The sequence below is a fragment of the Castor canadensis genome, chromosome 8, assembly GCF_047511655.1.
Source record: "Castor canadensis chromosome 8, mCasCan1.hap1v2, whole genome shotgun sequence".
Taxonomy (NCBI): domain Eukaryota; kingdom Metazoa; phylum Chordata; class Mammalia; order Rodentia; family Castoridae; genus Castor; species Castor canadensis.
The window spans coordinates 137,572,349-137,593,513 of NC_133393.1; the positions used below are offsets into that span (position 1 = coordinate 137,572,349).

Sequence of the window (21,165 nt, forward strand, 5' to 3'; positions counted from 1 at the left end):
TGTCACAGGAGAGTTAGTGGCTGTGGCTGTAGTCTTGACATGAGGCAATGATAAACGGGAGTTGTGGGGGTAGGGATAAGAGGCAACTCTGGAAGGAGAGAGAGAGAACAGCTGGCAGGACTAGATGCTTACTAGATATGGATGTAAATGAGTGTGCCTGAGATTTGGGATCAGGGCTACAGGGAATCTAGCTATTGCCAGAGATATAGAAGTTGGGAAGGTTGTGCAGTGGTTACAGGTTAGGTGTGTTACAGCTGAGGCACCCATGAGACTCCCACATTGAAATGCCTCATAGGAAATTGGAATTTGGGGGAAAATGGGTCAGCAGGTGAAGATATTGGCGTTATCTACGTTATCTACACAGAGAGGTTGGTTGAAGAAGAGTGAGAGTCAGTACATTCAGTGTACAGAGGGCCAAGGACTAGTCTTAGGAAAAGCACAGTTAGGGTAGAAAAAATAATAGAGGTAAGATAATGAAGCAAGCAAATTTCTTGGAAAGCCCAGAGAATTTCTGGATGGGGAGGCTGGGGAGTGTTAAGAGTTAAAAGTCTGCCCTGATGACATCTGCATGGGCTGTGTGAATGAATGGTGGGATGGGAGCCAGGTTGCAAACCTCTGAATAAGGAATGATGGGCTTTGAAGACACTTTTCAGCGAAGTGGAGGGGTAGCTAATGGAAATGACAGAGTAGCTAACGCTTTCTGGGAGCTTTTTGCCAAGTGCTATTCAGACTTTGTTTTCTATATTTACTTACTTAATGCTCACAAAATCCTGAGGTGAATAGTATTATTGTTCCCATTTTATAGATAAGGAAGCTGAGTCCCTGAGAAGTTCAGGGATTGCGTAAGGATACATGGGTAGTAACAGCTGGTATTTAAACCCAGGTATTCCAGATCCTGTTGGATGACACTCTTATTACCGTCCATCTTGCAGACATGGGGCAAATGCTCTCTCCTGGTCCAGGCAGCTAGAGCTTCCACATTAAGGCATTGTGGGTTGAATTGTGCTCCCCAAAAGATGTCTTGAAGTCCTAACTGCCAGTACTTGTGAGCGAACTTATTTAGAAATAGGGTCTTTGCAGATGCAATCAAGTTAAGATGAGGGACTAGTGTCCCTATAATAAGAGACATACATAGAGAAGGCTATGTGACTGTGGAGTGATGGGTCCACAGGCAAGGAACACCAGGATTTCCTGCAACACTAGAAGTATGAGAAAGACAAGGAACAGATTCTCCACTACAGCCTCAGCGAGAGCAGGCCCTACTGTCCCCTTATTTCAGACTTGTACACTCCAGAACTATGAGAGAATTTCTGTTGTGCTGAGTCACTCAGTTTGTGGCCTTTGTTACAGCTGCCCTAAGAAACTAACCTCTGGAGGACAGGTGGGTATGTCAGTGGTTAGTCCCCTGCAAAGACTTTAGGGCAACCAAAGAACCTGCTTCATTTACCTGAGACCATAAGGAATTTTTTACCTCATATAACAGAAAACCACACGCGGGCCTGTCTTGAGGATGAGTTGATTCAGCTGCTCCGTGGTGTTGGGAAAGGCCCTTGCTTCTCTGTCTTCCACCATGTTGGTAAACCAGATGGTTGCAGCGATTCCAGAGCCTGTGTTCAGACACAGCAGTGATCGGGGAAGGAGCTCGTGCCTTCCTCAGGCCTCCACTTAAGGGGCTGACAGACAGATGGCATTATCTTTAATCATCTCACCCATTAGGCCTACTTGAGGCTTGGAGAAAGAGTGGGGGGCGATGAGAATGAGGTCACCTGCTGTATCACAGAGCTGCGTGGGGGTGTGACAAATTCTTAAACAAAACTGATGCTGTTGAGAGGAAAGAGTGGGATGGATTCAGCATAGACAACAGCCAGTGTCCACTGCCCAGTCTGTCCTATGCAAAGTCCTTTTGCAATGTTTATGGTAAAGACAGAAAATAATTAATAACCTTGGACTTGAAGTTAAGAGGGATGACAGATCCCTCTGGATTGTCTAAGGAGTGCTTTTTGAAAAACACCGTGTGTTTTCTTGCATCTCCTACATTTCAGCTTTTTTCTTACAGAATAGTCATCTCACCCAGCAGAATCCCATCTGTGAGGGTTTCCCACTTAAGAAAACAGTACTCATATGAATTCCCTGTTAATGTAGTTCCTATAGGAGCCTTTGAGCTGCCAAAAGCAGAGGTGTCAAAAAAAAAAATTCCAGGAACAGAAAAATGACTCTTTCTGAAATCATTGTGTATCCATGAGGCTCTTGAGTAACTCCCTATTTTCTGTAGTAAATTCCTACTTACCCATGTATTTAAGAACCCTGTAGGTAATTAACCTCATTTTTTTTCTGAAGACAGGCTACAGACTCTTCATAATTTTAGCTCCAGCAAGTGTTAGAGGTGATGTTGAACTGAACGGAAACTGAGTCCTCCTCAACAGGGGACATGATGGTTCATGAAGGAGAATGGGCAGGCTAGCAATGTGACATTCCTGTTACTTACCTCATGGATACCAGCTGGTCCCCTGGTTGGTTGTCCCCTCAAAATACTTTGACCTCATTGCTACATTTAAATTTAGACTGGCCCATTTATATTTTATCACAATTATACAAATCTTATTATAGCTCATTTGTATCAATAACATGGATTAAAATATTTGCTAATGAACTCCATTTCTGGAGTCTAAGCTGTGTTAATTTTCCAAACTAAAAAAGAAGGCTTGTTAGCTCTGTGAACAATATTATTCAACATTAAGAATATGCTATAAATTAGTTGTAATTTTACAAAAGAAATTTGTAGAGTTCAGAGTTCCTCAGAAACTTTAAAAAAATATTTTTATTGGAAAACAACATATATTTACTAAATGGTTATGATGAATCAGGCACTTCATCTTTTATGTATGTATTTATTATATATATATATATATTTAAGGTGTACAACATGGTACTTTGAAATATATAGTCAAATGGTTACTGTAGTCAAGCATATTAACCTCTCCATCATCCTTACTCCCTGTCTTTTCTGTGTCTGGTAAGAGCACTAAAATCTACTCCTTTAGCAAATTTCCAGTGTACAAAACCTTATTATTAGCTATGGTCCTTTTGTTGTATGTTAGAGCACTAGACTTATTCATTCTACATAATTGTTACTCATAACCTTTGACTTGCATCTACTCACCCCTCTTTCCAACTCTTTGGTATGACTACCATTTTATTCCCCATTTCTACGTATTTCATTTTTTTTCCTTTGGCAATGGTTGCAGTCTGTAGCTTCTTTTCACTATTAATTTAATTTAATTTAATTTAATTTTTTGGTGGGACTTGGATTCAAATTCGGGGCTTTGCACTTGCAGAGCAGGTGCTCTGCCAGTTGAACCACACCTCCAGTCCTCATTTTTTTCTTAAAGATCTCATAGATAAGAGAGGTCATGCAGTATTTTTTGTCTGCATCGGGCTTATTTTACTTAGCAAAGTGTCCTCCAGGTTTGTCATGTTGAGGCAGCATCTCCTTTTTAAAGGCTAAACTATATCTCATTATTTATATTTACCAGTTTATCTAATAATGAACACTTAGTCCTTGGAGACTTTTATACATAATACTTTCAAAGTGTGCTCTATTCTTTATAATAACTCCGGAACAACTTAGTAAGATGGGGGGGGGGGGCGGAAAAAGAGATTTAAGCAAGTTTCTGAATGAAGCAACAAGGCAAGGGTGAAACATGGTCCTGTGATTTTTATTCTTATAGAAGAATTCTCTGGTATAAATAGAAGGCAATAAATTTTAGAATTTTTTAAAAATAAGAACATAATGGAGCATCAATAGAACATTCTGGAATCTCATTTCTGTAGCCTAATACTTTCTTAGTTGGACATTCAAGAGTTTTGATCAGCTGGGTACCTGTAGCTCACACCTGTAATCCTAGCTACTCAGGAGACAGAGATCAGGAGGATTGCAGTTCGAAGCCAGCCCAGACAAAAAGTTTGCAAGACCCTATCTGGAAAAACCCTATCACAAGAAGGACTGGCAAAGTGACTCAAGTGGTAAGAGCAAGTCTGAGGCCCTGAGTTCAAACCCCAGTGCTGCCAAAAAAAAAAAGAGTAGTGATCAAATTTGCATCAGAAGTTTAGCCAAGAAACATGGTCAGGATCAGTCCTGGAACCGGTGGTGTTCGGTTCATCTCTGGCTCCTCTGCAGTTCTTGTTGATTAGCCCCAGGGGCTTCATGTCCCTCACTCAAGAAAGATTCACCCACCTTCGCTGCATTCCATGTAGGCACCTTGTAGAAGATGACCAACCAAGAAGAGTTGAAACAACCCAGTCAGCGTGGCCTCAGCACCTCCCTTCCTTTGAGCTTGTTGGTTAACTCAGTTTTCTTTATGAAAAATTATTCAGAAAGGAATATGTAATGTGTAAGAGCAACTCAGGTAGCAGGTTGTATTTCCAGCTGCCAGCATTTCTTATTGCCTGCTGCCCTAGTGAGCAAGTGGCTGGGTGGCCCAGAGCACATGTGCTGTCTTCAGTGATCCTGAGCTAGAATCTCACCTGCTGTGCAATTGATCTTAGGGAAAATTATAATGTCTCTTGGCCTCAGTTTCCTAGTAGTGCCTGCTATTCTTGTGAGGTTTAAGTGGTAGATCCCTTGGTACTATGCCAGTAAATAATAGAGGGCATTGTCTTTTTAATGGATTTATTATTTTATGACCGTGAAGTAGTTTGTTTATCCTAGGCTTCAGTCATGACTTCTGTGTACCATTTTTCCTGACCCTCACTTCCAGTTTTTAAGCTTTCTGCCAGACATTTCCACTTAGATGTTTCCACCAAAGCTCAAATGTCTGATACTTAAAAACACTCTTGACTTGCCTTAGCCCTGACAAAAGCCAGTCCTTCAGATTGCCACAGTTAATGCGAGGAGATCACCCTTCTGTCTGTTGTAAGTCTACTGTGACATCTTGTCAGTGAGGGACAAAGTTGCCTGTGGCCAAAAACTCCTTTCTATTCATGTCAAAATAGCAAATTTCTCTGCATCTCTCTTTCTTTCTCAATGCTAATTCTTTAATTTGCTCTTTTAGTAACTTTCACCTGGCTTATACTCCACAGCCTCATGTGTTGCTGGGATTTTGGAGAAAGTCAGTAAACAAGGAGTGCCAGCTCTGGGCCCAGCCTTTTGCCATGTACTGATGGGTGGGGAGTGAGGAAGAGAGCCAAACAGAGAAAACCTGGCAGGGAATTTCAAGGTTGACTAAGGGACTCTTTAGCCTGAGGGAGGCTATAGAAATATATGGAACTTGGCTGTAAAGTATGGGCCAGGGCAGTCTGACCCATCTGATCCATTTGATTTTCAGCATGGGGTGGATGGCTGCTTCAGACACCATCACTTAGTCTTCAGAGTCCATTCAGGCTCCTCCCTTCTTACCCCTTTCCAAAAGGGTCCCTCAGCATGCCCTCCCCAATCTGGACTTCCTGCCCACACACCAGTATCTTTTACTGAACATTACTTCACCATGGTAAAGTGTGGGGGAGCCAGATAAGGCTTCCTGAGAGAGGAGTAAGTGATGATTCTGACTGCTCTGTTCCGAGACGGGGTGTCACTCTGTAGCCTAGGCTGGGCCAGAATTTGAGATCCTCCTCTCTCAGCCTCCCTAGTGTTGGGATTATAGGCAAGTGCCACCATGCCTGGATTTCTTTCTGTTTTTGCTGCCATTGATTTGATTATACCAAATCCTCACTTTCCAAACCTTAAGGAATGTTGCTTTGCCTTCCAAATAAAATCTAGCTTTCTTATCTTGGCATGTAAGACCCTTGACTGTCTATGTTAACTGTCCTTTTCAATCTTGTTTTCTCCTGACTGCATGTTTGTTATACTCCTATATTCTGTTTCTAGGTTGCAAATGCAATGCACTACAGAGGCCAAGGCACTCCACAAAGGAGTAAAGCAAGTAGGAGTAATGTATTAGGGAGTGGTGGGAACTGTGGCAGACTGAAATTCCCTGCCTTACCTGAAGGAATGGTATTATCATTGCATTAGTTGACACTTTTCCTTCTGGGAATGTGGCACAGTGCTGTTTAATCTTTAGCAGAAGACCAAGAGGTTCTTCATGAGAAGACAGAAAGCTGTATTTTTGTGAGAACACTCTAAGTTTTTATTAAAAGAAAAAAAGGTACATTAAACAGAACACATCTGTACAAGCCAGTAGGATGCTAAGTTTGTCTGTAGGGCTAAGTTTATGTCCTGCTCTCTGTGATCTCTTCCTTTCACCTAGAAGGGCTCTGTCACCTGAACTCCCGAGGGGCACTTTCTGCTCTAATTTTAATCTGTTTCTTTCACCATGTTTTGTGCTATAGTTAGTTGTAGTTTAGATCTTGAAGTCAGCTAGATCTTGGCTTAAATTCTACCTCTGGGCTGGGTGCTGGTGGTTCATGCCTATGATCCTGGTTACCCAGGTGGCAGAGATCAGGAGGATTGCGATTCAAAGCCAGCCTGGGTAAATAGTTCATGAAACCCTATCTCAAAAAAAAAAAAAAAAAAACCAAACAAACTCACAAAAAAGGGCTGAAGCCGTAAGAATACCTGCCTAACATGCATGAGGCCTTGAGTTCAAACCCCAGTACCACCAAAAAGTTAAAAAAACTCTACCTTTGGTACTTTCTGGCAGCTTGATCTAGGGAAGTTTGAGATCCAGTTTTGTTTACTGTAAAACCAAAATAGTGATACTATCCTGTAAATTTCTGTGAGAATTAGAGACCAGTTATGCAAGGTATCTAGCATATAGTGGGCCTCTAATTTTTTTTTATAATGAACACAGGTCTAATTCCTTTATTAGACTCTGAGAGGACAAAGACTGGGCACCTAGCACTTAGTATTTATGTTGAGCAAATGACCAAGATCAGTCAAGTATAATGGTGCCCGTCTATGTATCGTGTATGTGTGTAGTTATTTCAAGTGGTGTGTGATCTTGCTCACAGCTAAGACTCTTGGGAATATAAGAGGAAATACAATATAAGGCTTTGATCGCAGCTACTGACCTAATGTGCTTGTCTCGCCAGGTTATGATGTCGCTGGGCCTGTTGCAATTGGGCTCACCCACTGGAAAAATCCTTATGCACAAGGCAGACCTACCCTCCCATCAGATCTGCCCCTCTTCATTTCCAAAGAGGCAGGCATCCCTGTGTACCACCGATCCTTCACCTGCAAGGCTGACCTGGCTACACCTTTGTCTTGTCCAGCTTCACTGTCCATCACTCCAGTGCCTTCTTACAGCAGCAGCAGCCAGGAGACCCTGAGTCAAGACACAACAGGTAACTGTGTTGGCTTCTTATTGAAAGTTCAGGTGCATCTAAGATTCCTTCATGAATTTGCCTGCTGAACAAATCACATCTGCTTTTCTGCTTAGAGCTGATGCTATGAACTCAGTCATTCCTCCATAGTTCCCGCCTTTAATAGCTTAGGTGGTCCAGAAGGAAAGTTGTGTGTGTTTGGAAATATGTGACTGGAGTATTCATTCTACTTGGTAAAATGAACTTTGAATCAGAATTCCCAGAGTTGGCATATGACTTTGTTTTTCAATTTTTTCTTTTTCAGTGCTAGAGATTGAACCTAGAACGTCACACATACTAGCAATTGCTCTACCAATGAGTCATAGCCCCAGCCCAGTCTCATTCTTTTTTTAAATTTTATTTTATTTTTGAAGTAGCATACATTAATAACATGAGGTATTTCACTGTTATAATTCCATACATGTGTACAGTATATATATTATGTATGTGTATGTATAAATACATATTATATGTAACATATTTTGATCCTCTTCTCCCCTCAGTATCCTTTGCTTTTTCCCTCCTTCTGATTCCCCCAGGCAGTTCCCCTTTTTACATTCATGTCCTTTTATTATTAATAGTATCATCATTATCACACAGGCCAGCTGCCTATTTGTACAGCCCATGACCAAAGAATAATTTTTACATTTTAAGTGGTTGGGAAATTGTTTTTCATAATAATACTTTGGACTATGTGAAAGTTCTATTAAGTTCAAATTTTGATGTCATATGTAAGGCTTTATTGGGACAAAACCACAGTCAATTATTTATGTGTTATCTACTGACTATTTTCATGTGCCAATGGCAGAATTGAGTAATTTTGACTGAGATTTTTATGGCCCATAAAGCCTAAAATATTTATTATCTGGCCCCCATTCAGAAAATGTCTGCTAGCCACTAATGTACGTGATGTCTGTAAGTCATTATTTAAACAGTCATGGCTGGACCCTTTACAACATCCTGCCTTAACATTCATCACTTATATCATACTGGAAATCAGTTGCAAAAAGTTCTGCCTTACCATGATGCGCAGTTAATGTTTCTAGCTCTGAAGTCTTGAGTTGGAGGTTTAAATGATGTAAAATCTATCCTGCTGTTTAAATGATGCAAAAATCTATCCTGCCACATTTTCCTGCAGTAGATACAGCTCTTAGAGAAAATGGTTTAGTCACCTTGTTCAGGAAATAAATCTTTGAATGTTAAGATTCCAGGACACTCAACAACTCACAGATGCTGCCACCTAGAGATGAGGCACTGATGCTGCAAGAAGGTCCAGGCTCAAAGACAGTCTCTAAAGCAATGGATGGCAGACCTCACTAAATATTAAGATTTGCTACCTTTGAAATTATTGAAAGTGGAGATCTTGGGGCCCTACTCCAGGGAATGCTGTGTCCATGGCAACAGGGTGAGCTTCAGTAATCTGTATTCTGCAGGCTTTCCCTCTTGGGATTTTGATTCCTGAGGTTCCCATACATACCTTGGGAGTAACTCCAAGGTGCCTTTGGTTAAATGGCTAAATGGAAATTAAAGAAAGACTGATATTAAAGAATGATGGAGAATGTTTGCAAAACATTAGTTCTACACATGGCAAAAACTGATCATCTTGTATTCCTGATGGAGGGTCACTCAGATAGCAGAGAAATCATGATGTGAGGTGTGAAAATTTTTCTGTATAGTAAGTTTGAAATCTCCTGGGTATTGGTTTTGATAACAAAGGAAAATGACTCTGTTTGTTTTAGTTGAACAACATCTGAATTTAAGAAATCAAGTGCCTTCTTTGCTCATGGTACAGAAAGCTTACGGCATTTTCCAGCCAAGAGGAGCGTGAAAGGGCAGCTGCCAGCTGATCATCTTATCATGTCTCCCCGTCAGCCAGCTTTTTTTTTCTTTCTACAGAGCACCATACTCAAAAGCAATCTAATGTTTGGAGGAGGTTTCTATTTTTAGCTTGTAGGTTTTCAAAAACAAAATAAAAGCCCATAATTCTCTTCATTCCTGGGAACTTTCCTTTAGCAATGAAATAGTGAATTTTTCTAAGTGAATTGCTATTACTACTATATTTCATATCTCTATAAAGTAAACTTCAGCATCTATAGCCATCCTAATAAAGCGTATGATGTCATTTTATTTTAGAAAACTATGGACACTGGTGTAGCTTCTATAAGTTGTAATTCCATATAGGCCAACTATTGCATTTATTTTGGTTCTTACAGCAATTTACTGATTTTATTATGTAAAATTGTTGTGTGAATGCTTTCCATTTCCTTTCTCATGTTTTTGAAAAATAAAATTAATTTTATTATTTATTTATATAATACTCTTTTTGTTGTTTGTGTTTTGCTTCTGTTGCTAGTTAGAAGAAAACTATGGGGTGAGATAAGCCAGTTGAGCTCTACCAGAATGCCCTGAAAATGCCACACTTACTCAGGCTTCCTTTCACAATTTTAAGCTCTTTCTTCTCCATAAACTTCAGTACTGGTATAGAAGAGCTAGCAAGGTTTAGGTGCATGTAACTGTATGGTTATTTATTGATAGCTGAAATTTTCTCATGTTTCAGAATGTCCCGAATAATATTTAAAAACCTTTTTTTCTCTTTTATAAATCCTGCCATTCTAGAATTCTAGAGGAAATATTAAGAACATTAAGCAACTAGAGCATCTTGAACTCTCATTTTATTTAACTTTTTACACTTGCTACCATCTTACTCTGTCATCCTTTCCTTTCCTTGTGCAACTAAATTGTACAATAGCTTCTCTTATATTAGACATCATTTTGTGCAGCCAACACCCTATGGCACTCTACATAGTGAGCCTGGACAGAGGGCTCCTACTTTGAGAGAAAATGTTTTAATCATTAAATAAATTGTAGCAAGTTAAGTTGGAAAAAGGTCTCCCATGTCTGACTTGTTCTATCTATATCTATCTATCTATCTATCTATCTATCTATCTATCTATCTATCTATCTAACACCTAATCTATCTATCTGCTGTGCACTGTGATAAGTCCTTGGTATAGAAAATTCAGTAAGGCATCACCCCCCTCTCAAGGAGCTCAAGGTCTAGTGGAGGAAGCAGCTAACTACACCAAGTATTCTAATTCAGTGTGATAATTGTAAAGATAGAAGATTCCAAAGTAAGTGGTCACATGTACACACAAATACATTTTTGTTATGAAATGAATTAATATACTATTAAAATACTAATATAAGTTAAATAGCCCTTATCAGAAATACTTGGAACCTGAAGTTATCAGACTTTTTAAATAAATCATATTTTTGAATATTTTATACACAGAATGAGATACTTTGAGAATGAGATCCAAATATAAACAAAAAATTCATTTGTGTTTCATAAGCATCTTAGACACAGAGCCTGAAGGTAATTTCATATGGTTTTTTTAGTGTAGCTCTGAGTCATCACATGTGAATTTTCCACTTATGACAATGTTGGTGCTCAAAAAGTTTTGGATTTTGGAGCATTTCAGATTTTCAGATTAGGGAGTTCAAACTATAGTTCTAAAATATGCTATCATAAAATGATTAAAATATTAGTAAAATATATTGAATGAAGAAAACATGATTAAGTTATTTATTCAAATAAAAGAAGATAAATTTGAGAGAACTATTGGAGTAAAATTTGGAAATTGTTTCATCTTAGATGTTCTGTATGTTTGATCCCCATATTTTTATGACCAAGCTTTGTGACTTGCATCACCACCACCACCACCTTACAACTCACATTTTGGTCACTCCCATACTGCCCTGTCCTCACTCACTCTCTTCCTTTGTATTCAGTTCCCAGCTACATGCTAATGACCCTAAAGTAATACTTCCAGATCTGATTTCTCTGGAAATCTTTGGCTATGTATTTATAACTGCCTACTAGACATTTCAATCTGGACATATCCCAGATGTTTTAAAACTTATATGCCTTGAATGGAACTTCTTTGTGGTAGTTCTCAAAGTTGAATTTCTCACTCTATTTAATGGTGACACAACCATTTAGTCTAGGTTGCTATCAGAAATATACCATAGACTGAGTGGCACAAACATTTATTTGTCACAGAAAAAAAAATGGAGGCTGGGAAGTTCAAGATGAAGGTACTGGGAAAGCTGGGTGTCTGTGGTAGTCCTCTTCCTGGTTTCCAGATGTCATCTTCTGGCTATATCCTTTCATGGTAGCCCTTTGACTTCTCAGGGTAATAACCCTATGCATGAGGGTGGAACTCTCCCAGGATACTAGTTGCCTCCCAAGGCTCCATCTCCAAACATCACATTGGGATTAGGATTTCAACATAAGAATTTTGGAGGGACATAAACATTCAGTCTGTTGCACCATCCTGACTTTCAAGCCCCAAACTAGGTATACCCATTCTTAACCTTGTGTTGGCCATCATCCTTTACAGCCAGGTAGCTAACACAGTCATTGTGTCTACCTTAGAAATATCTCTAATTAAGAGCTTCCTCTCTATCCCTACTGGTATCATCTCAGCTCAAGCTCTTGTCTTCTCTTTCTAGTCCAGTATAGCTTTCATGCTGCACCAGTCTCCCTACATCTTAACTCTTCTGTACCCATGGAATTAGCTTTCATGAATTGTTGTCTAACTATCCATCCTTCCCTTCCTCACCTATCCTCAACTCTCTCTCCCCCTTTTCCTTACCTGCTCTTCCTCCATTCCTTCTTTCCTCCTTTTTCTCTGTTGCTTCCTCATTGCCAACAGAATAAAGTAAACACTGCATACACAGTACATGAGGGTCTTCTTAACTAGCTTTACTGACTCTCTGTCCCCTCTCACCATTCTCGACAGATGTATCCACATGCATCTTATACTTAAGTCCTTCCTGTTCCTTATGACTCATCATTTTGCACTTCCTGTGCCATCTGTGGGAGCCCTTCCTTATAATCTTCTCTTAGAAAATTCCTAATTTATTCTTCAAACCCAGCTAAAAAATCATCTCCTCTTTGAATTTTTTTCCTTTTTCCCTCAGCATATTTAGTCATTCTTTCTGTTACCATTGGTAATTCCTATAGAAGTCTTAAAATCTGCTCTGATTATATTACAATGTAATTTTCTTTGCATTAGGCCTGGAATACAGACCTGAAGAAATTACCCCAGAGGCAGGGAAATAAGAAATACAAAAACAAGAAAGAAGAGGTTGAAATATAGAAGATAGAAAATCCACAATACACTTAATAGAAATCTTATTCTGAGCTGGGAGAATAAAAAGACTAGAGAGAGGGAGGGAGAGGGAGACAGTTACTTAGATTCAAGAAACACAATGAGTGCCAAACAAAATAAATAAAAATAAATCCACATGGAAACATTTTATAGTAAGTTAGCAAAAAAAGAAAAAAAAAGAGAAAAATCTTGGAAACAACCTGTGGGGAAAAGCAGATTATCTGTAAGTGTGAAACAAACTGAGGATGAACTTTCTGGTAGTAATGAGAGAGGGCAGTGGACTGCCACCTTCAAAGTGCTGTAGGAAAGGAAGGTGAATTCCAAATTCAGCTGAACGTTTATTGGAGAGGTAGGCCAGCACAAGGACATTTTGGGAAAAAGACTAGGAAAGTATATCCTATGCGTACCTCATGATACAATACCAAAATGCCTATTTAAGAAAAGAAGGAACTGAAATCTAGAAGAAAGGACTAAGATAAAAGAATAATGAGACTGTAGATAATATAGATTATGTAATATGTGTATTTATTTGTGTTAACATTTATTTTTAAACTAGCATTTATTAACAATCCTAAATAAACATATAGTATGCCTTGAACAAGTACACTCCCTCCATTATATTTCCATTCTTTCCTCCCTCCTTCCCTCTTTTTCAAAGGGGGAGGTTTATTTGGTGAGTTTCATTATGCTATCGTCATATGTATCTATGTAGTACACTTGAACCCTCTTTACCCCCCAGTATCCTTTCCTTTCCCTCCCCCAACTGATCCCCTCTCCCAGACAGTCCCCCACATATGTTCATCTCCCGATATTATTATCATCACTATTTTAGGTCTGGGTTCCACAAATGAGCAAGGACATGTGACAGTTGACCTTTTAGAGCTTGGTTTATCTTCTTAGCATGATGATCTCCAGCTCCATCTTTTTTCCTGACAATGACATAATTTCATTTTTCTTTAAGGCTGAGTAATATTCGATGGTTTTGTGTGTGTGTGTGTGTGTGTGTGCAATTTTCTTTATCCTTCATCAGTTGCTGGGCACTTCATCTGTTTCCATAGTTCGGCTATTATGAAAAATGCTGCAGTAAACATGGATATACAGGTATCTTTCTTTCATATTGATTCACACTCTTTTGGATATATGCCCAAGAATGGTATGGCAGGGTCATAAGATAAGTCTATTTTTAGTTTTTTGAGGAGCCTCTATACTGATTTCCCTAGTGATTGTACTAGTTTATATTCCCACCAACAGTGCATAAAGGTTCCTTTTTCCCCTGCATCCTCACCAGGATTGTTGTTTGTTTTCTTGATGATGGCCAATCTGACTTGGGTGAGATGGAATCTTAATATAGTTGGATTAGCATTTCCTTTATAACTAAGGATGGTGCACATTTCTTCATGTACTTATTACACATTTGCATTTCTTCTGAGAACTGTCCAATTCATCTGCATATTTATTAATTGGATTATTTGCTCTTTTGTTGTTTACTTTTGGGTTCTTTGTATATTCTGGATATTAATTCCTTATGTGTTGAATAGCTGGTAAACATTTTTACCCAATCTGTGGGTTGTCTCTTGATTTTAATAACTGTTTCTTTTGATGATCAGAAACTTTAATTTGATGCAATCCAACTTGTCAATTCTTGCTTTTAATTTCCTGGGCAATTGGAGTCCTATTCAGAAAATAAATACTTATGCCTATGTCTTCCAGAATTTTTCCTGTCTTTTCCTGTCGTGCTTTCAGTGTTTTAGGTCTTACATTAAGATATTTAATCTATTTGGAGTTGAATTCTTTACAGGCTGAGAATTCTAGTTTCAGAATTCCGCATGTAGATAGCCAGTTTTCCTAGAACCATTTGAAGATGCTGTATTTTCTCCAGTGTATATTTTTGGCTCCTTTGTCAAAGATCAGATGGCTATAGTTGTGTGGTTTTATTTATTTATTTTTAAAATTTTGTTCTATTGGTCTTCATGTTTGTTTTTGTGCCAGTACCATGCTGTTTTTGTCACTATGTTTCTGTAGTATAATTTGAAGTCTGGTATTGTGATAGCTTCCAGTGTTGTTCTTTTTGCTCAGGGTTACTTTTGCTATTTGGGTCTTTTATGTTTCCATATGAATTGTAGATTGATTTTTCTATTTCTGCAAAGAATGATACTGGGATTTTGATGGACATTGCATTGAATCTTTAGGTTGCCTTCAAAAGTATAGCCATTTTCATGATATTAATTCTGCCAATCCATGAACTTGGGAGGTCTTTCCATCTTCTGGTGTCTTCTTCAATTTCTTTCTTCAAGGTTTTATAGTTTTCACTGTAGGGGTTTTCCTCACCCTGGTTAAGTTTATTATCTAGGTATGTATTTTGGGGGAGGGAGCTGTTGTGAATGGGGTTGTTTTCTTGATTTCATTTTTATCCCATTCATTGTTGGTATATAGAAAAGCTATGAACTTGTGTATGTTGATTTTATATCCTGCTATGTTGCTGAAAGTGTTTATCAGATTTAGGAGATTTTTGGTGGAATCTTTTGATTTTTTTAAAGTATAGACTCATATCATCTACAAAGAGGGATAATTTGACTTCTTTCTTCCTTATTTGAATCTCTTTTGTTTGTATGTGTATTTTTTAATTAGATAAGATCACTCTAGAAAAATGGTTTTCCACTAGAAATAACTTTATTTCATGGAGGACTTTTAGCAATGTCTAGAGATACGTTTGGCTACAACAACAGAGCAGCAAGTACTGTAGGCATCTTGTGGGCGGAGGCCAGGGATGCTGCTAATTATTCAACAATGTACAGGCCACAGCCCCAACTCATTGCTCTGTGATCAGTGTCAGTGTTAACTCTCTCCCCTTGAGTTTCTCTTCTTATGTGTTGTACCTTGCCCTTGAAGTGGGTCCCCTCCTTTAGAGCATGTATAGACTCTTCTCTGTCCTTTAAGGCTGCCCTTGATAAAATATGTTCTTGGCACCCTTGATGCCTTTTCATGTTTCATCATGTCCTGTACCTCTCTCTAAATTATATCTCAGGGTGCACTTAGGCCTTTTGTTACTCAATTAATATCAGTTTCTCAACCTTGGCGTTATTGACATTTTGGGCTAAGTAATTCTTAGCTGTGAGAGTTGTCCTGTTTATTGTAGGATGTTTAGCTGCATCCCCATCTTGTACCCAGTGGATGCCAGTTGTGACAACCAAATATTTCTTAAGACATTGCCAAATGGGGAAGAGGGGCAAAATTACCCACAGTTGAGGGTTACACCAATTAAGTCTGGTTCTACTCTCTGAAACTCTTCCTACTTGGAATAATCTAGTAACTCAATAATTGAGAATGAGTTCATGGGTTATAAAGAGTTTTACCCTCATTTAACAAGGGTCTTGTGCAAACTGTGCCTTAATCTAAAGTACAGAGGGATTTTCTTTCCGAATAGGGAGATTTTTTTCCCCTGAAGATATAAGTAACATCTTTTGACATTTGCCTTCCCTCCCCATCAGCCCTCAGTGTACACTCCTCTGAAATTATGTCATAAATCAGATTTCCACTGTTTGTGTTCGGGGCCATTAGTCATCTCCCTGAACAAGAACTTACCCCTTTTGCATCGGGTTCTCCTTCCCCAGTCTCCTGAGTCACATCACTTCCCCCTTACTGGTTTCCTGCTAGAGTATTTTTGCTTTTTTTTTTTTTAATTATTGTTATTTTTGGCAGTACTGGAGTTTGAACTTAGAGCTTTGTGCTTGCTAGGCAAGGGCTTTACCGCCTGAGCCACACTCCTAGCCCTCAGTGCTTTAGTTATTTTTGAAAAGGGTCTCACATTTATGCCTGGGCCAGCCTGGACCATGATCTTCCCACCTTGCTGGGAAAACAGGTGTGCCACCACACTTAGCTTATTGGCTGAGATGGGGTCTCACTAACTTTTTGCTAGGGCTGGCTTCCAGCCATGATCCTCACTATTCCCCCTGGACTCTGCCTCCTTAGTAGCTTAGTAGCTCATAGGCATGAGCCACTGAACCCAGATTAGAGGGTTTTAGAAGGAGAATATTAATGAATTCCAAAAATTACATATGGACTTTATAAATTTGTTCCTCACTTGTGAAAGTGAATGGAGATGTGAAATGACCATTCGCTGCTGCAGGTCACAGTAGTCATTTCTCAAAACTATAGCTTTTTCTTCTAAGCAGAGCCTTTTCTCTTGTCATGAGTTGGATGATGTTCACCCACCTTTCTAGTGACTTGGCTGGGCTTACTGGTACACACAGAAATATGGGTTGTGCGCAACTGTTGGTGATATCGTGAATTCGCCTGAGGTGTAGGGTACCTAAGAAGTGGTGCTCACGTAATAGCATGAATTCAGTGTCTTTCAACAAATTGTGACCAGATACTTTCAGAATTGGTGCCAAAGGAAATTGGGGGGAAGGTTAAATTTCAGAGATAGGGTGCCACAAACAGTGACCCTGCAACCTGAGATGCAGAGTAATCTGACCTTGCTGGGAGACTGGGTTACTTATATGCTGTCTCTGAGATATGCCCAGAGAGCCCTCTCAACCTGCCCCTGCTTGTGCATACTATGCCCAGCCAGTCCAAAGCCTTTCTGCAGGGGTTTAGCCCAGCTAAATCCATGGTATAGAGTATCTGTATAGAAGATAGAGACCAGCTATCTTCTATAAAAACTGGACAATGGAAATTAGAAAGTTTCCAAATCATTATATTTAATGTGAATTTCTTGTTGACAAGATAGAGATGGTTGGTTTTGTTTATTTTTATCTGCTCTGGAAGTCTCTTTTAATTGTTATATCTAGTTCATTCATATTTAATATGATTAGTGGCATAGTTTGATTAATATCTATCATGTTAATAACCATTTTTACTCATTGCATTTGTTAGCTGTTTCTTTTTTTCTGCCTTTTTTGGTTTTAATTGAATACTTTATTTCTTTCTCTGCCTTTAAATATTCTGTTCTTTTCAAAATAGCCCTGAAGGGATGTTTCAGTTTTAATCATATGCTATGGTATAAATTTCCTGGTTTGGTTTATGTGGGATGTTGATATAGTAAGTCATAATAAGTATTGTCCTGGCATTTATATGCTTTTTGGGAGGTGATTTATTGTTTTGTATGATGCTGGCTCAGTAGAAAATGTTCCTACAAATAGAAGGGCAAGTTCAAGTGGAGGATGATCAGGTGAGGGCTGATGTTCTAAGCAATGGGACTGTGAAGAAAAGCTAATTCCAGGGCAGCTGGGGGAAAATGTGTCCTTCACGTTTAAGGTCAGGCCCTACGTACATTATTCATAGAGATACTGCTGCACATGACAGTTGGGTGCTCTAGAGCTGTTTCTCTGGTATTTAATTTTGGCATTCTGTGGGTTCATTGATGTTTGTGAACAGCTGAGAAACTTAACCACGTAGATCTTACACCTTTGAGAAGAATTGAAATGAATTGGGGGCTGTCTGTGCTTTAGAGCTAAGAAGATTCCTCCTCGTGTTCATGTGACAAGGGAATTGGCTGTGAGAAGTAAATCACTATGCTTTCTTCAAGTTTTCTGTTTTCCTCTTGCTTTCTTAAATTTGGATTTATTTTTCCTTTTAGAATTCAAGCCTATGGCCTCTCTCTCAAATTCTGATTCTAGCACAATCTTGTTCATTCCTTCTCCATGTGTGGTGGCTAGTTTTAGAAGATTGAAAATATCAGTGAATCAGGAAATGATTAATAGAACATGAGGACAAGGTCAATTTGATGATGCAGTTATGAAGTTACTCGAGGATTTCTGATTTAAGACACGGAAGAACATGAATTAAAACTGCATTCAATCTGATTTATAAAAAATGGTGTATTTTAGAATCAGATGGTATTAAGATGCTCCAATAAAGCCATCCATTCACTCAATCATCTAAACTCAAAGTGTGGGCCATAGGAGGAAAGAGGGCCTGAGCTGGGATTGTGCAGAATAGTTTGAAAGGGGTGAATGTGAGGGACATTTTGAAGATAGATTTGATAGAAGTTGGTGATTAATGGGATATGATATGTGTGTGAATGGATATCCCAAGAACTTTTCAATAAAGTTAAAAATCAAGCTCTGTGATTTTGACAGTGATTCTCAAAACTTTAATGTGAATATAAATTACCTAGAGATCTTGTTAAACTGCAAATCTTCATTCAGTAAGCCCCTCCCCTCCCATCTCCTTTCCAACCCTCCTCTCCTCTCCCCTTCCCTTCCTTACCCTTCCTTTCTTATTTTTGAGATGAGTCTCTATGTAGCTCAAGCTGACCTCAACTCATGACCCTCCAGCCTAATTTCCTGAGTGCTGGAAAGAAGAATCTACATCTCTTAAAAGTTTCCAATTGATGCCCATGCTTTTGGTTATGTAGCTTGGGATTTAGTACAAGACACAAATAAAATACACCACAGAATGTGTGGTCACCAACAGGCAGGTTCTATGAAGAAAATGAATAATCCTCAGTGTAAAGATCCTGGGCAGTACTATTTTTAATCAAAACATTCCTCTTAATTCCTGAAACACCTCTCTGAAAAGTACATTTGCCTTATCAAACAGTTGCCAGTGGGAGTTTGCTAATACCCTGCTACTGGGAAATTACTGACTTGTGAGATATGTGCTCTTAATTTTTCCATAGACATTGTTTAGATGCTAAAAATGAACTCAACAGCCATGGTACTAACTCAAGAGGGAACTTAGCTGTCTTAGTTTCTGTTCCCTGGAAACAGATTCTGAGCTAGAGATGCACATGCATGGAGTTTATTTGGGAGAGCTCTTGGGATTGGTGTGGGCAGGTCGTGTGTGCCCACATGGAGCAGGATGGTGTAGGAAGATGACTGAGAAGAGGGAAGATTTGAGTTGTGATGATGCTTCAGCCAGTGTCTTAGGGAAATGTGGATCTGGACAGTCCTCAAAGTTGCCTCACGACAGTTTTTGTGCCTTCCCATTACTGCCTGGGTGCAAGCTGCGAGGAAGGGGTGTTTCCTTGGGAAATTCTCTTTGTAGGCAATTCCCCAAGAGCAATTCAGCTGAGAGCCATCAATGCCAATACTCACAGCAGCTGATGGAGTGCAATCCACTACATCAGCTCTCTAAAGTGAAGCAATTAAGAAGATAGAAATGGGAAAGCAAGGTGGAGAGCACAGAAGAATTCTCAACTAAGCCTCAGCTATGGCAAAGAGCTTCAGGCTTTGTTAGAAAGGTGAGGAGACTGGCAGCTTGTATGTTCAAGTGCCAAGTAGAAGTTTTTGAGATCTGGCTCATCAGAGTTCATCTAGTGGGGTTGTGGACACCAGTTTTTAAAATCATTTTGCAAGCCAAGACCAAACAGAGTATCAGGCTGCAAGGTTTGTGGAGAAAGAGACCCAGAATCTGGGATGATTTTCTACCAACCAGGACTTGAGTCTTTGTTCAGTTTTTAGTTCTTTCCCACAAAGGGGCACCTAAAGAGTGGGGTAACACCCTTTGATCACTGTGCCCCTAATTATGGTGGTATGTGTTTTGTACAGTTTTTGTGTTTTTCAGGCACCTAGGCCTACAGCTGATTTATGTTTGTAATTGTAGGATGGTAGTGGCCTCTGGTCGTGTGACTCATACTCATTTGTTCAGCAGCTTTATATTGGGTGCCTACTAAGGGCCCAGACTGCAATAAAGTGCTGGTCCCAGCATATGTGAGTCCTTTCTTTATGGAATGAACAGTGGAGCAGGCTAGTAGAGGAAACAAATATTAAATGATCACACAAATAAGAAAATTTAATAAGCTGTCTATAAATATTAGATAATCTCTCAAATAAGAATATTTAATAAGCTCTATAAAGGGCAAAGAGCACTATTAGGAAGAGTAGAGAGATGGGGGCTGATTTGCATTTTGGAGACGGGGAAAGTCTGAGGATAAGACAGAAAGTTGAAAGGTAACTCAATGATATGTGGAGCCTGTGAAAATTTAGAGAGAATGGAATAAAAGACCAAAAAGCTGGCTGCTCTTCCCAGATCTGTTACTGTCATGTTATCTTTACCAGAAAGACTTAATCTCTTTAAGCCTCAATTTCTTCAATTGGAAAATGGTGCTGTTATGAGACTCAAATGAGATAAAACAGACAAATGGGTTTCTAAAGTCCTAAAATGCAAGGGAAAGCTGTTTTTCCAGCTCACTGATGACCTCTTCTTCTTTTACCTGTCTTCCCCTCACATCTCTTGGGCAGGGCTTGAATGCTAAATCTGGTTAGTATTCAAATGTTATATAGCTACTTTCTCTCAGTTTGTGGTTCTCAATTTTTTGGACCAAAATACCTAAAGTAAGATATATTTTTAGATTGTGGTATATTACTACTGCACTCCACTCCTCCCATCCCCTCCCCCATCCTTTCCCCTCCTCTCACCTCCCCAGTCCTCTCCCTTTCTCATATACACACACCTGAAAAATATTTCAGGAAGTAATACTTAATCCTTATTTGTCATGTACTCTGATAATATTCATCCCATTCCATTCTGTTCCCCAAAGAAGTGTTAGTCAAGATCCACTAATATGATGTCATTGCCTGTTAATAAGTTGAAACTCATGACTTAAGCAACATCGATCTAGATAATATAGTACTTCAAATCCTTCTGAAAACATATAGGGGATTTCAGGAACATTTTGTTTCCTGTTCTGGTGTGTGTGTGTGTGTGTGTGTGTGTGTGTGTGTGTGTGTGTGTGTGTGTGAAAGAG

General features: G+C 39.1%; 1 protein-coding gene across 3 annotated transcripts in view; it reads left to right on the forward strand.

The window, feature by feature from the left end:
- The window catches only part of Ano4 (anoctamin 4), a 391,963-nt gene that overhangs the window by 14,418 nt on the left and 356,380 nt on the right, over positions 1-21,165 (forward strand). For all 3 annotated transcript variants that reach the window (XM_074084215.1, XM_074084216.1, XM_074084217.1), the window contains exon 3: positions 7,027-7,278. In XM_074084215.1, the coding sequence (XP_073940316.1) occupies positions 7,027-7,278 (252 nt within the window). The remainder of the gene's footprint in view (positions 1-7,026; positions 7,279-21,165) is intronic.